General features: G+C 43.8%; 1 protein-coding gene across 1 annotated transcript in view; it reads right to left on the reverse strand.

The window, feature by feature from the left end:
* Nucleotides 1–6,209: 6,209 nt before the first annotated feature.
* The window catches only part of SLC24A3 (solute carrier family 24 (sodium/potassium/calcium exchanger), member 3), a 457,509-nt gene continuing 449,567 nt past the window's right edge, over nt 6,210–14,151 (reverse strand). The window contains exons 16-17 of the mRNA XM_004687143.2: nt 8,283–8,348; nt 6,210–6,560 (exon numbers count right to left, since the gene is read on the reverse strand). Coding sequence (XP_004687200.2) covers nt 6,411–6,560; nt 8,283–8,348 — 216 coding nt within the window. The 3' untranslated portion in view covers nt 6,210–6,410. The remainder of the gene's footprint in view (nt 6,561–8,282; nt 8,349–14,151) is intronic.

Raw genomic sequence — 14,151 nt, forward strand, 5'->3', positions numbered from 1 at the left:
GGAGCGTGTTTGTTGGCTGGTGATACTCCCCTAAGGGGCATACAGTGCCTTCTTGGTGCATGAAGAGATGTAGGGAAAGATCTAGAACATCTCCTTGCCTTTGGCCTGACCACCCTGTACTGGCATAAGTCAAGCATGAAATGCTTTATTGCTGAAGAGGAGACATCCTTTTTCTTCCTATCCTCCCCCTTCCTTGCTGCACTTGCATACCGATGTCTAAACTTGCTCCTTGACTCAGGAAACTTTCAGTGGGAACAAAAAATGTCCTTAGCCTGTCATTAGACCTACTGCAGTGGAAACCCAGGGGTGGGGCGCAATAATCTGTATTTTAATAAGTCTCCAGGCAATTCCAATGTGTATTTAAATTTTGGAAACACCATTTAAACAATAAAATGAGTAAATGTGACAAATGCATTATTCATACAGGAAGTTAAATATAACATTTAACTTTGAAGCAATTGAAGGGAAAAATTCAACCTGATATGGCACAGTTTTAGATATTCTAGAGTTGATATTTTAGAAACTTGTAAACACTAAAATTGTCTCAACAATAAAGCAGTGGTCATTGTGGTTCAAACCTATTGGTTGTTGGAGTAAAGATAACCAAAACGAGCATATTTTTAGTACCCAAGATTTGGAAAAAGAATCACCCTTCCTCAAATCACGGAGATAAAATATGTAGTTTTACACACACATGATTATGCATACCACATAAATATGTATAAAGATATGAAATGGAGAGGAGTACTTTCTTATGCAATAACTTAATTTTATGCTGAAAGCATATTGGCATATAAGTGTCTCTTTTTTACCAGTGACCTGTAGGCATGACTCAGAAGTCTCCAAAGCTACAGGACTCTGAAATTCCTTGTTATATTTCATTGCAAGGATTGCTTGAAATTTTCTGGAGTCAATTATTAGCTAATGGTTCCAACAAGTCAGATGATACATTATCAAATCCAATTTTTATATAAACAGTTTAAATTAGAAGGTATGTGAAGAAAAGTATAATTTATGCATGCATGTATACATTAATGTCAATGAATTCAAGTAGGAAAAAACTCTTGAACTGCATAAATGCCAAAACTGTAATCTTCAATCTTCCCTCCCCTCCCACCTGTTGAAAAAGACCAAAATCAAAATGAGTATTCACTATAACTGCTCACTATTTTTGAAATTTCTATCATTTGATAAGCTTGTTTTCTAAACTGAAGCTTAGTAAAAACTTACTAAGAGTACTATGACTACTGGGAATATTTTATTAAGGAAAGGAATGCACCCCAGTGCAAACAGCAAACCATCTGAAAGATTCTGAATTTTTATTTCTCTGCTCCGTGTTTTGGACCAAAGTTCAATATGAAATCAATTCTAAAACATGGCATAGTTTATCCTTCACACGTGCAGATTGTTACTCTTCTCTGCTAGTCCATGGCCTCAGTTCCTGACTCTTTCAGCATCTCTACAATGTCCCGCATCTCTGGATGATGATGCAATGGACACGTGATTTTTTATTTGAGAAAAGTTGGCTGAATTTCCCTCATTCCTGCAGTTGTATGATAACAGACAGCTGGATCTATTTGGAAGAATTGCGACGATCTGCTGGATTGTTTTTATGCATCGTTTTGGTGTTAGATGCTATGTGTGTGTGTGTCTGTGGGTGTGTGTTGAGCAAGCATTATAGGACATATCAAAATAAACATGACTCACTAGTTAGCATGAGTCAAAATCCAGCATAAAAATATGTCCCATGGACTTCAAAGTAGTTAACTGCAATATGTCAGAATAATTGGGGTAATTATTTATTAATGGAACAATTATTAATAAAAAATAAATGTACCTTAGAAAAGGCAACAACACTATCACTAATTTTCCACTTTGTTTTTTTTTTCTCAACAACTGGAATATTTTTATATTAGATGAAGATAAGGTTTTAAAGCTACATTTAATTACCCTATTACACATTAGATATTTTTCCTTATTTTTATACAATAATTGAAAACTCTCTGGACTTTATACTATTTCATCCTCTCCCCCAAGCCCCACCCCCCTTTTTAACATTTAGGCTTTTATTTGAAGCTTGAGCGCTTAGGATGAATTCAAATTTGCTGTTTGAGATATACAGAATCTCAGATTTTTAGCATGCACATTAGTAACTGCAAACCTCAACTGGCTGCTGTAACAGGCTTGGGGAAGCATCATAAGCAGCTTCCCACACTACCCTCTGTCTAGGCCTTTTTGGAGATAACTACACAACATATGCCTGCAAATGTGCATTGTCCCTATAATGGTAGGAATAACACTTTCCCTTGGAAGGGATAGAGTCACCTAGAAAATTCCTCTTGTCATCACCTCTCATTGAATCTGAGAAGTCTATTGAAGAGTAAGCATTCTGGCACTTAACACTAGCAGGCTCGGGACTGGGCCAAATTGGGAACATAATTTCTAGAAATAGAGGACTTTATGATGGTACCTTCCTGTGGGGTCAACTGGGATACACTAAAGAGGAAACACAGACTCTACCACATCTTCCCTTGTTCAGAACTACAAAGATGTCTGTCTAGCGCAGAAGTTTATGGCCTAAGGAATTTTCCAAAACTGGCACATCCCAGAAAATGGCTGTGATACTGTCTGGTTTGGGATATTGAAAAACATTCTTCCCTCAATAATTAACAGCAATAACATGTCCATTTTACTCAAAGGTATATACAATGAAGTCCCTATTGAAGTTTCAGTGACTTTCCTCAAATAAATAGAACACTACTGAAATTTATATAGAATCACAAAGACTTCAAAGGGCCAAAGCAATCCTGACAAAAAGTATCAAACACCTAAACTTCAAACTATACTATAAAGCTATTATAAGCAAAACAGTACAATATTGAAATAAAAATAGATATATAGACCACAGAAGTAGAATTGAGAGTTCAGAAAGAGGATCGTTCTTATATGGATAGTTAACCTATGACAAAGGAGCCAAGAGTAAGTACTGGAGAAAAGAAAATGTCTTCAACAAATGGTGTTTGAAATACTGGGCAGCCACATGCAAACATTGTTTCACATCATATACAAAAATTGACTTTAAATGGATTAGAGTTGGATGTAAGACTAAAAAAAAATACTTCATGGCATTGGTCTTAGTGATGTCTCTATGGATTTGTTTCCAATGATAAGAAAAATATGAGAATATAAATATTTAACTATAGAGCTTCTGCACAGTGAGAGAAAACACCATTAAGAAGAAGGTACACTATTGAGTGGGAGAAAATATTTGCACATCATACATCTGACAAGGGGCTCATATTCAAGATCCACAAAGAGCTCATACAATAATAAACTAAGAACCCAATTTAAAAGTGGGAAGAAGAGCTACTCCACTCTTGGGTATCTACCTGAGGAAGACAAAAACACTAATTCAAAGGGATATATACTATCCTATGTTCATTGAAGCACTATTGACAATAACCAAGTCATAGAAACAACCTAAGTGCTCAATGATGGATGAGTATATTAGGAAGATGTGGCATATACACACATCTTCCCTTTACAGGAATTTGGATGGATCTGGAGTGGATATAATTAATATCCACTCCAAATATCTCATAGTTTCACAAGGATGTGGAATTTAGAGAAACAAAGAATCAAACAGAATCAAACCAATGACAAATTGTAGAAGTAAGACTTAAAGAATTGAGGTTATCAGAGGAAGAAGGATAGGGTAGAGACTGGGTATAGAAGGGTCAGTGGACTATGCTGGAAGATTATGAGTATTTTAGTGGTTGGTAATAGGGGTGACCCTGTAACTCTGCATCATAAATAGTGTTGGAAGCCAATTAACTGGCAGCTATTTTTCTTTTGATTCAATGAATTCTATTGTTCAGGGAGAAACCTGTCTTTGTTCAGTAATCCAGGTCCACTTTTAGATCTGAGTAATCCACAGCATAAAAATTATCCATGCAGGATAAAAATAAGTCTTACTCTAGCTATGCACTACTATCTCTTTTAAGGGACTGGCTTTGTAGAAGTATTTCCACAATTGAAAACTAGTAAAATCAGAGAGGATGGTAAACTTGAGCATTATCATCATCAGTCCTAGACTATCCTTCCTCTTATGTCCAGCTGAATTCAGAAAGAATTCCTAATATCACTTGTACCCTACAGATTCCAAGTCCCTTCAAGAGTCAGAGGGGGAGGAACTTCCCTGGTGGCACAAAGGGTTAAAGCCTGCACTATGAAGCTACCATCAGCCACTGTACTGGGAGTTCCATCCCTAGCTAGGGGGGTGACCCACACGGCACATCAGACTTCTCTTGTCTCACCTACTGTGCCCCTTGGCAGTGTATTTCAGTGGATCTGCCTGTTGTTCCCCACTTTGTCTCTAGTGAATCCTCTCACCCCCACATATCTGGCCTGTACCTCAGTTCTTGTATGCATAAATAAATAATCTTAAAAAAAAAAAAAGAGAGGGGACCCATGACTCGCTATTTCATACTGGCAATCTGCCAGGAGTTTGCCCATTTTCCAGGTAAGTCAACCTAGAAATAGTAGGAGGCAAATACCTGGCCGAGTGGCAAATGAGGTCTATTCACCACCCGTGTGAAACATACAAAATGCCAGGGGAGAAAGGAATGCGTTCCGCTTGAGGAAGATACAGAACAGAGAAGTTTATTTTACACTATCCGTCCAAGAAAACAATCGCCATAAACCAGTGCAAAATGTGCAACAGAATCAATAAGTGTGTCTTAGCTCTGAGAGCCCAAATTGGTGATTTTCCTTCCCATTCCTTCCTTGGGCAGGTGCCCCATCAGCTGACGCTGGCCTCGGTCTGCACCATCAACAGAAACATTCGACCAATTTGTAGCAGGTTATTTTTACAATTCATACCAGGATGTGTACAAGGGACGAGAAAAACCATACCGCATGAATGATAAGTGATCAGTGCTTAAAGTAAATACAAGGGACAGCACGGGCAAGAATCCACAGTTTCAATAAATACAAGTGTAACAAGCATGGGTGGGTCTCCACTCGTGGAATTAGTCTGCATAATAATTCAGCATCATACAAAATCTAGCAGGGTTGTTGAGCAGTGATTGGCAACAACGTTCACAATAACTTATGCCCAGGAGCGAGTCTGCATTGAACACATTCTGTGGTTCCAAAGGTGTCAGTTTTCTGTTTTCTCCTTCCCTTGCCACCCCTCCGGGAAGGGAGGGGGCAGCCGTGGCAGCTTGGCGGTGGCATCCCATCAGGAAGGACGCTGGCCAAAGAGACAGCTGATAGGGTCCAGTGTACTCAATACCGAGTGGCAAATTGGGACTTTATTGACATCTGTGCAAAGTGCGCTTCTCTCCATTTTCCAAGAAACCAGTGTCTGTAACTCCTGCATGGAAAGCAGTGGTGGCCTCTGGGTCACTCCCTCTGGGTCACTCCCTGTCACCCCAATCCCAAGGATGAGAGCACATCTCAAGGTCTCACAGGTTGGGAAGCTTCTGTCGCTCACTGCCTATTACCTGGTGGATGGATTGTTTAACCAGGGCCCTCGTCAGAGGCCTCAGGCGGGTTGGAACTATTGCTTTGAAATACTAGAAAGAACCTAGTGAGAAAGCGATGGTCAGAATGGACACGTGGAAAGTTGTTTTCTCCCTAAAAAACCTTGCACCCCTAGGTTACGCCCCTAGGCCAGTGGGGAGGCATCCTTGGGCACGAAATGACATCCATTTGTTCCTGGTGCCCTTGCCTGCTGTTGCTCTAATTAGCACTAACTCCATGCATATGCCAACGTGCCCGGGATCGGATCCCAAAAGACACAGCAGGGACAACCTGTGGATCGATTAGTCCAGAGCCCAGTGAAAGAAGATGCAAGAGAAGCTCTCCATCTCTGGAAGAAAAAGAATATAAAGGGATGTCCCTTAAAGCGAAACACCCCGCCCCCCAAACCCAGTAACCTAGGAATCACCTCAAAACATAACAAAATCCCAAACGCTACCTAGAAGCAATGTTTCCTCTCCTCTCTATTTCTTCGACAGTCTCAGGTCATAAATTAGGTTAGTTTTCCATCCAATAACTTAAAAAAGAAGGAGGGATTGTAGTAAGTTTTGCCTGGCTTGGGCCAGTTAGCAGCCAGTTTTTCTAGTATCTCAGTCACTGTTCAAAAATGGAGCTTGAAAATTCACGTGAATGTCTTCACATGGAGGAGGTGGGAAGGGGTTGGGGTGGGTGGGTGGGTGACAGGGAGGACCCCCGGAGGGGGAAGTGAGGGGAGGAGCTGAGAGAGCCTGGGCAACCGAGGCAGGAGCAGAGGCCTGTGAACAGGGGGAGAGACGGACACCCCGGCCCTGGGGGCCCGTGTGACTCGGGGTGAGGCCGGGTCTTGTATTGCACAGAAAAGAAGGAACTGAGCCTCTGTGGGCGGATCAGTGGTCGCCACACATGGGGAGGTTCACGAAGGTGAACACGTTGAACTCCGTCATGATGGAGAAGCACAGGAACACACCGTACAGGAAAAGACACCCGCACCCCAACTTCTTGTCCAGCTGCCATTTGTTCAGGTGAACGCCAAACACCTGCAACACAGAGGATGGGGTCAAAGGGTACCCTGAGGTAGCACCCACCACAGGTTCTTGGGCAGGAGCCCTGGTGGTCTTCGAACCTGCTGAATTCATTTCTCATGTTCTGGAAGGTAGGACATCAAAATCAAGTAGACAGAAGTCAAAACCAGCTGGCTGTGGAAAACTATTTTAAAAGGCACAATGATGGGGCCAATCTACATAGTCACAGCTCTAACCCTGTACCACTCTGGGTGGGCACCAGTGGTCTGACTCTTTGCCATCCTGCCCCAAGCAGACCCTGCCTGTTCCTGAGGTCGCCTGGCCTTCTGGCGGTGGCCACCCCCTTCCCGTTGTTTTGTCTGGAGGCCGGAAGTTGACCTGGTTGCTGCACACACTGTTTTCCTTCTCTGCCTCTATGAGGCACTGAGCCTGAAATCTAAAATTTTCCAACATTTATTCTAGCCCTTTCAGTTGCATCAATTCTGCAAGCCTGGTCTCTCCCGGCTCTTTCAGAACTGCAAGTTTCTATCCACTGCCACTCTGTCCTGTCAGTCTTGTTAGCAATCTCACGATCACTAAATCTGTCTTCCCGGCACCCACCCAGCTTCTCCCTTCCTTGGTTGCACTGTATCTGCCAGCCTTGCATGGCTGCACCCATTTAAACTCAAATCAAATAAAAAACTTAGTTCTGCAGTTGTACGAGCACAGGTGCAACCCTCTGGATGCGTCTTGCTGGTAACCTGATTCCCAGTAGCAGAACAGGCTCTCTAATCTCTGCATCCAGCACCCCACTCTCTGACCACAATGCATCTTTCCTGCTCATTCCATGTGGTACCACAGTGCAGATTCATTTGTGCCTTCTCTGCTTCACTGCACTTCACTCACCTCACACCCTCTCTCTGCCTTTACCCCCACTTAAATTCCACAAGCAATTGCTAGAATCACTCCTGGGCATCTGATTCCAGCCTTCAGTCCCTCTCTAGCTGGCATGCTTATATGCTTTGGCTCTTGCCACACTCCCATCCACACTGCACTGCTCCCATGCAGGGGGAGAGGAAAGTGCTCGGCCATGCGAATGGGTTTCACTTTAAATTCAAGCACACACTGAACCGAAGTGATCCCGAGAGCTTTCTGGTCACCACCCTACGTCCCCAAATGCGCTTTCTCTCCCTCTGCTAGGTGGCTATGTTAGTGGACACTTCTTGGGAGGCAGTGCGAGTGCTGGGGAGAACATGTTTATACCAAACATGTCAGGTGAGTTGTAATATTAAATTATACAAATGCATGTAATGACCAAGGGAGAGGAATGATATAAAATGGTACTCTCAATAAGATATTTTCTTAGTTTCTGAGTACTGGCCAAATTCATGGATTGATGGGGATGCTTAGTAACTTGGAACAGAGAATGAGTTAGAATCCACCCCCTGTGAGTAATCTTGCAGAAAAAAAAATGGGTTCTTCCCTTTAGTTTTGCTAAAATAGTTTGTGCCTGACATGAGATTGGGCCATGCTTCTGACAGGAGGCTGGCTCCTTTCAGGAAGGAAATTGGCTTTGGGGAGGGTTGTTGGGATCTACTTCTAGAGGAAACAGTCACCTCCGAGATGGGACATCTGGAGGTCAACTGAACCCATTGCTAGGAGACCAAGCCCATCTGATATCCAAATAAATGCTGTAGCCAAAGAACCCAAGGGGGAGGGACCACGGGAACTCAAGTGGCGAGAGGACTGCACACTTACCGTGACAAAGACAGAGGCCAGGAGCAAGCCCACGGAGTAAATCAGTCCCCTGCTGTTCAGCCGAATCTGTGAGAAAGGATCAAACAGTTAAGTTTCTGAAAGGGCAAGTGCAGAATACTCCAGCAACTCTGAATGTCAGTCACTCCGAGCTGCTCCTCCAGGCTGGAAACCAAAAGGGGCCGGTGCTCTGCAGCTTGCAGCAGGAATGTGCACCTTCCAGAACACCCAGGAGAGTCCTGCACTGTCCACTCTTGGCCCACCTCCTTCCCTCCAGCAGTGGCGCCTGCTGCCCGGCTCAGGCCACTCCAGTGCTCTCCCTTGTGTTGTGTGATTCTTGTTGCTCATTTCACTGCCCTGCTGACCTGACCACCAGAGGGCTTTCACTTTCTGGGCATGATTTTTGGGTAATTTTTATGACATGGGTGATGGGTGCACTATTTCAAAAAATATTAATAAATGCATCTCTTTTGCATTAAAATGCCTGCGACCTCCTCCTAGCGAGCTAGAAAGAGGTAGAGGAGGATTGCCACAATGAGTCAGCAGTGAGAAGCGTTTACATCCTGTTGCTGCTGTGCATAAAAGGGTTTGTTTATCACAGAAATACCATGGAGTTAGCAGCTAAACATTGACGGGAAACACAGAAACAATTTTGGAATTCTTGAAGATCAGGGCTGTCAAGTAAGGCTTCCTGTGATGACAGAAATGGTCTACATCTGTGCTGTCCCAGGAGAAGCTGTTAGGCACATGTGACCTCTGAGCACCAATAGTGCGGTTCATGCAACGGAGCAACAAAATTTTTCTCTTGAAAGAACTCAAATAAAGAGCCACATATGAGTGGTGGCTGTGCTACTGGACACAGTAGGTAAAGCAGATTAAGGGGCCAAGCAATAAAAAAATCATAGTTTCTGCCACAGTGCTGAGAAGCTGTCCTGCTTTGGCCTGGGTCATAGTTTGCTGGCCTAGGGCAGCGGAGCTCAACATGTCCTCAGAGCAGTGCAACCTGGGTACATGCTGGACAGGCAGATTCTCGGGCACACTCACACTTCCTGAATTAGAAACTGGGGATGGGGCCCAGTGAGTTGTGATTCTGATGCAAATGCTGATAGAGAAAAAGCAAAGGTTAAATTCATGTCTGATCTCCAAAGGTGCTTGGGATAGGACTTTGACATTCACTTTTCACTATTTTTGGAAACCTGTATATGCCTCTAGGTTTGGGACTCACACCCACTCTAGAGTCCTGCCAGGAGTCAAGCTCTCACTTGGGCTCACAGAAAGGATAAATGAGGCTGATGGATGGTTTTCATTAGAGAAGCAAGTGGTTTCATTAGAGGAGTGACTTGATGACTTTCTGATAAGGTTAAGGTATGTATTTGTTACTCTTTTACCAGTTCATCTCCAGGGTTGGGGTATGGGAACATGTGAGGGAGGATCCCTAGCGATGGGTATTTTGGTTCATCTTTTGGTGAGTGAATATTACATGCCCTAAATAGTGAAGCCTTTCTGGGGGACCCTGGAGCAATCTTTTCTCATAGTGAAAATATGCTGGACTCTATCTCCCCTTCCTCCACAACCCATGTGAGCCAGCCATCTAATGGGCCCCTGGCTGCAATTTATTCCCAGACACCAAATACCTTTCTAAGAATGAAGGACTCAGAGCATATCGCTGTGACACTGAAGCAATGGGTTGAACTGGTTAATTCAAGCAAAATAATTGGTGGAACTGCCTGATCCCTGTCCAACTGGTAGCTTAACTTCCCACAGACCCTCAACAGGTTGTGAGCAGATTTTCCTCTTTTCATTGAAGAAGTTGGTATAAAGAAGCCAATACATAGGAATATCTCACAAACACCTTGGACTGAAAGAAATTCTCTGCCCAAAGTAGGCTGTCTACACTGACCCTGTGATAATCCCAATATACCCTGACTGGTGCTGAAGAGGAGATGGGTCTTCACAGAACAAGATGGCGGTCTCTATGTGGGGTGAAGAACTCACTGGCACTGTCCTCAGTCAAATGGACCTTGGACAGACCCTGAAACTGTGAACGCAAACTCAGAAATCCTCTTGAGTTCTTAATTTTATATTCTTTCCCTAGTTTTACTGAGATTTTATTGGCATATATTACAGAAGCTTAAGGTGTATAATGGTTTGAAATTTTGATACACATACAAATATAGTTACCACTATGGCCTCCATCATAGCACATAATTACCATTGTTTTCTTGAGAACATTTAAGATCTACCCTTTTAGCAAATTCCCAGTCTATAAATTTTAAAAAAAATAATATAATAGCTTATTTTTACATCATTTTGTGCATTTTTCCTTCTCAGTTGCAATCCCCGTGGACTTCCCATCACCAAATCACCCATGTGGCATCACCATAGTCCAGTGCATTTCCCTCTCCCGATGATTTTTGATCCCATTCCCCACTCCACCCCCACAAAATGTCTCTGGTATGTAGTTTTTCATCATTATTATTATTTTCTTGCCTGGTCCAATATACTCCTGCTATGAGTGAAACCATCCGGTATTTTTCCTTTTCTTTCTGGCTTATTTCACTAAGCATGGTCCCTTCCAGCTCTATCCATGTTGCTGTAAAAGGCATGTGGGTTTTTTAATTTATTTCTGCTTACAGAATTGGGGTACAGGCCAGAGGTATGGGGGGTGGAGGATTACCAGAGATAGAGTGGGGAGCAGAACAGGCAGACTGACAAAACACACTGCTGAGGGGAGCAGCAGGCGGGTCAGCAGAGGTCTGCCACACCATGTGGGTCAGCTCCTGGGCCCGGGATTGAACTTGTGCTGCAGTGGCCTTGGAGAGCTTCATAATGTGATGCCTCAACCCACTGCACCACCAGGGAGAGCCTGTACCACATCTTTTTAATCGAGTCATCCACTTTTGGGCATTTGGGCTGTTTCCATGTCTTTCCAATTGTAAATAAAGCATCAATAAACATGGGGGTAGGGGTGCAGAATTATTATTTAAAGGTTTGTTTATTTATGCATATAAGAACTTGGGTTCAGGTCAGAGGTGTGTATTTGCGGGGGAGTGATGGGGGGGTGAAAGGATTCACCAGAGACAGAGTGGGGAGCAGAACAGGCAGATCAACAGGAATATGCTGCTGAAGGGAGCAGCAGGTGAGACAGGAGAGGTCTGCTGTGCCATGTAGGTCAGCTCCCTGGCCAGGGATTGAACTGGTGCTGCAGTGGCTCTGAATAGCTTCATAGTGCTGCACTTTAGTCCCTTGTATCACCAGGGAGGCACAAGCCAGTGAGAGCAGAGCTCCAAGCAGGAAAATTCTTTTGGCCCAATATTTTGTTTTTAATTTTTAAAGATTTATTTTTTATTTATTTTTACATACAAGACCTGGGGTATAGGCCAGAAGTATAGGGATGAAGGAGGGTAAGAGGACTCACCAGAGACAGAGTGGGGAGAAGAACAGGCTGATCTGAACTACACTGCTGAGGGGAGCAGGAGCAGTGAGAGAGACAGGAGAGGTTTGTTGTACCATGTGTGTCAGCTCCCTGGCCGGGGATGGAACTCAGGCCTCAGTGGCTGGTGACAGCTTGACAGCACTGAGACTTTAACCTCTGTGCCACCAAGGAGGCCCCTAGCTACATCCTTTAAAAGTGAATCATGATCAACTAAAGCTTTTGCACTTTTCCTTTATCCACATAAAAAAGTCTCAAAGAACTGAATGACTGAAATTTTAAATCTGGCTTGAAATGTTAAAACAACTTTTTTGGGACTTCTGAGTGTTTTTCGCTATTGCACTCTTTCCTCTGCAGTTGTTCTTTAGAAATGAACATGCAGCCAGGGGTGTGCTTTTGTTGTTTTCATTAATGAGGGTCTCCAAGCTTGTTGTGATTCTTTGTAGTCTGAACCCACAATTCCACACAGAGACAACATTGAGGAATTCGGGTTCCTATAGTTGAAACTGAGTAACACCCCTCAGCCACTGGAGACTGTTGGGGCAGGGGTGGAAAACTATGACCCATGGACCATACAGTCCATCACCCATTTTTATGAATGAAACTTTATCAGAACTCAGCTCACTCATTATTTCTGGCCGCTTCCATGCTGCAATGGCAGAGCTGCGTCTTTTGACAGAGACAGCATGGCTACAAAACACTTAAAATATTTCCACTCTGACCCATGCCAAGACAAGTTTGCTGACCCCATTTAGTTTGCTGACACTGGCTCCAGATCCAGCTTCCCAGCTCCTGCACCCCTGCTCAGTCAACTTGCTTGCTGAATAATAATGGATCAGGAAATTCCCCAAGTCTCAGTTTTCTGCCATGTTAAATGGGGGTGACATATCAATAGTTCCCTCCTTATGGGGTGGTTGGGAAGATGAACTGAAGTAACCCATGTTAAAACCTTGACAAGGACCAGTGTGTAGGAAGTTCTCCTAAGTCTGGGCCACATTCCCCATCCAGTCACTCACAGGTTACCGGACCCCACTTCCTTGGCACCCCTGTTTGCTGCTTAATAAACTTACCCAGCACCCTGTCAATGCCTCAGTACCTCAGATGAAAACACCATGAAGGCAGGAACATACTTGCCTTTACCCTCCTCCTGGTACTGGACGGGGCATGTGCTGGGTGTTACTATGTAATAGATGATTTGAAAATTTCACATCAAATAGTGCAGAGTAGATTGTTTAGAGAGGCAACGAATGCCACCCCTGGAAGAATTTCCAGATGCAGTTCAATCTCCGTGCAACCTACCAATCTCCGTTCCTCTTTTTATTTTTGGAGTGTGTGTAGCATTTCCCCTACCCATTGTTAAGAAAATTTCAAGCATTCCAAGAGGTTAAAAGAGTTGCACTATTTTATTTTTTAAACAAACTTTGTCTTAAGCAGATCCTAGCATCCTTCACCTTAAACACTTTCGTTGGCATCTCATTAGATGCGGCTCAGCTGTAGTTCACTGGTCTTTCATGTTTGTAGATACAACTTCCACATGGTGAAATTCACACATCATCACTGCCCCATTCAATCTGTTTTCTTGAGAAGTGCGCACACTGTAGCTCAAACTGCAGCCACAACGCAGAGTACTGGGGGGGTCCTGTGCTCTCCCATCTCTCCCCAATGGGCATCACTGCTCCAAGCTTCTCCACAGAGGTTGGTTTAGCCCAACCGTAAGAAGATGTGAAACCTTAAGGAGATAGAATTCTACTCTGTACACTCCTTTATGTGAGCGTCTGCTCAGCATAACTTGTGAAGACCCCTGTCTGTTTTGCATTGCACAAATGGCTCACTTCTTTTTGTAACAGCACATATATGTCATAAAGGTTGGTTTAGCTACCCCTGTGGATGGACACCTGGGTTGCTTCTAGTTGCACTGATGAGGGTGTATTAGTTTTTTTTTTTTTTAACATTTATTTATGAATACAGAACTGGTGTACAGGCCAGAGAGGCAGGAGCAGTGAGAGGATTCATCAGAGACAGAGTGGGGAGCAGAACAGGCAGATTGACTGAAACACACTGCTGAGGGGAGCGGGGCATGGGACAGGAGAGGTCTGCTGCACCATGTGGGTCACTTCCAGGGCAGGGATCGAACTTGCATTGAAGTGGCCTCACCCACCTTTCAGTGCTGCGTTCCAACCTGTTGTACCACCAGGAAGGCCCTGAGGGTGTATTAGTTTTAAAATTTACAAGAAATGCAAAGAAACCTGTGATGCTCCCTCTTTACCTATCAGAGAACTATTCATAAAGAGAATGAAGCAAGCCAGGGATTTGGCTGCAGACCTCAAGGTGTGCCCCAATCCTAGCACCGGGGAGGCACCTTCCTCATCGTTGAACTCTCCTGTCTCCCTTTCTGGGTCTTGAGTCTGGGCCAGTGGGGCAGTGACCTGCTTCCCACCT

The sequence above is a fragment of the Condylura cristata genome, unplaced genomic scaffold, assembly GCF_000260355.1.
Source record: "Condylura cristata isolate star-nosed mole 26May11 unplaced genomic scaffold, ConCri1.0 scaffold00022, whole genome shotgun sequence".
Lineage (NCBI taxonomy): Eukaryota > Metazoa > Chordata > Mammalia > Eulipotyphla > Talpidae > Condylura > Condylura cristata.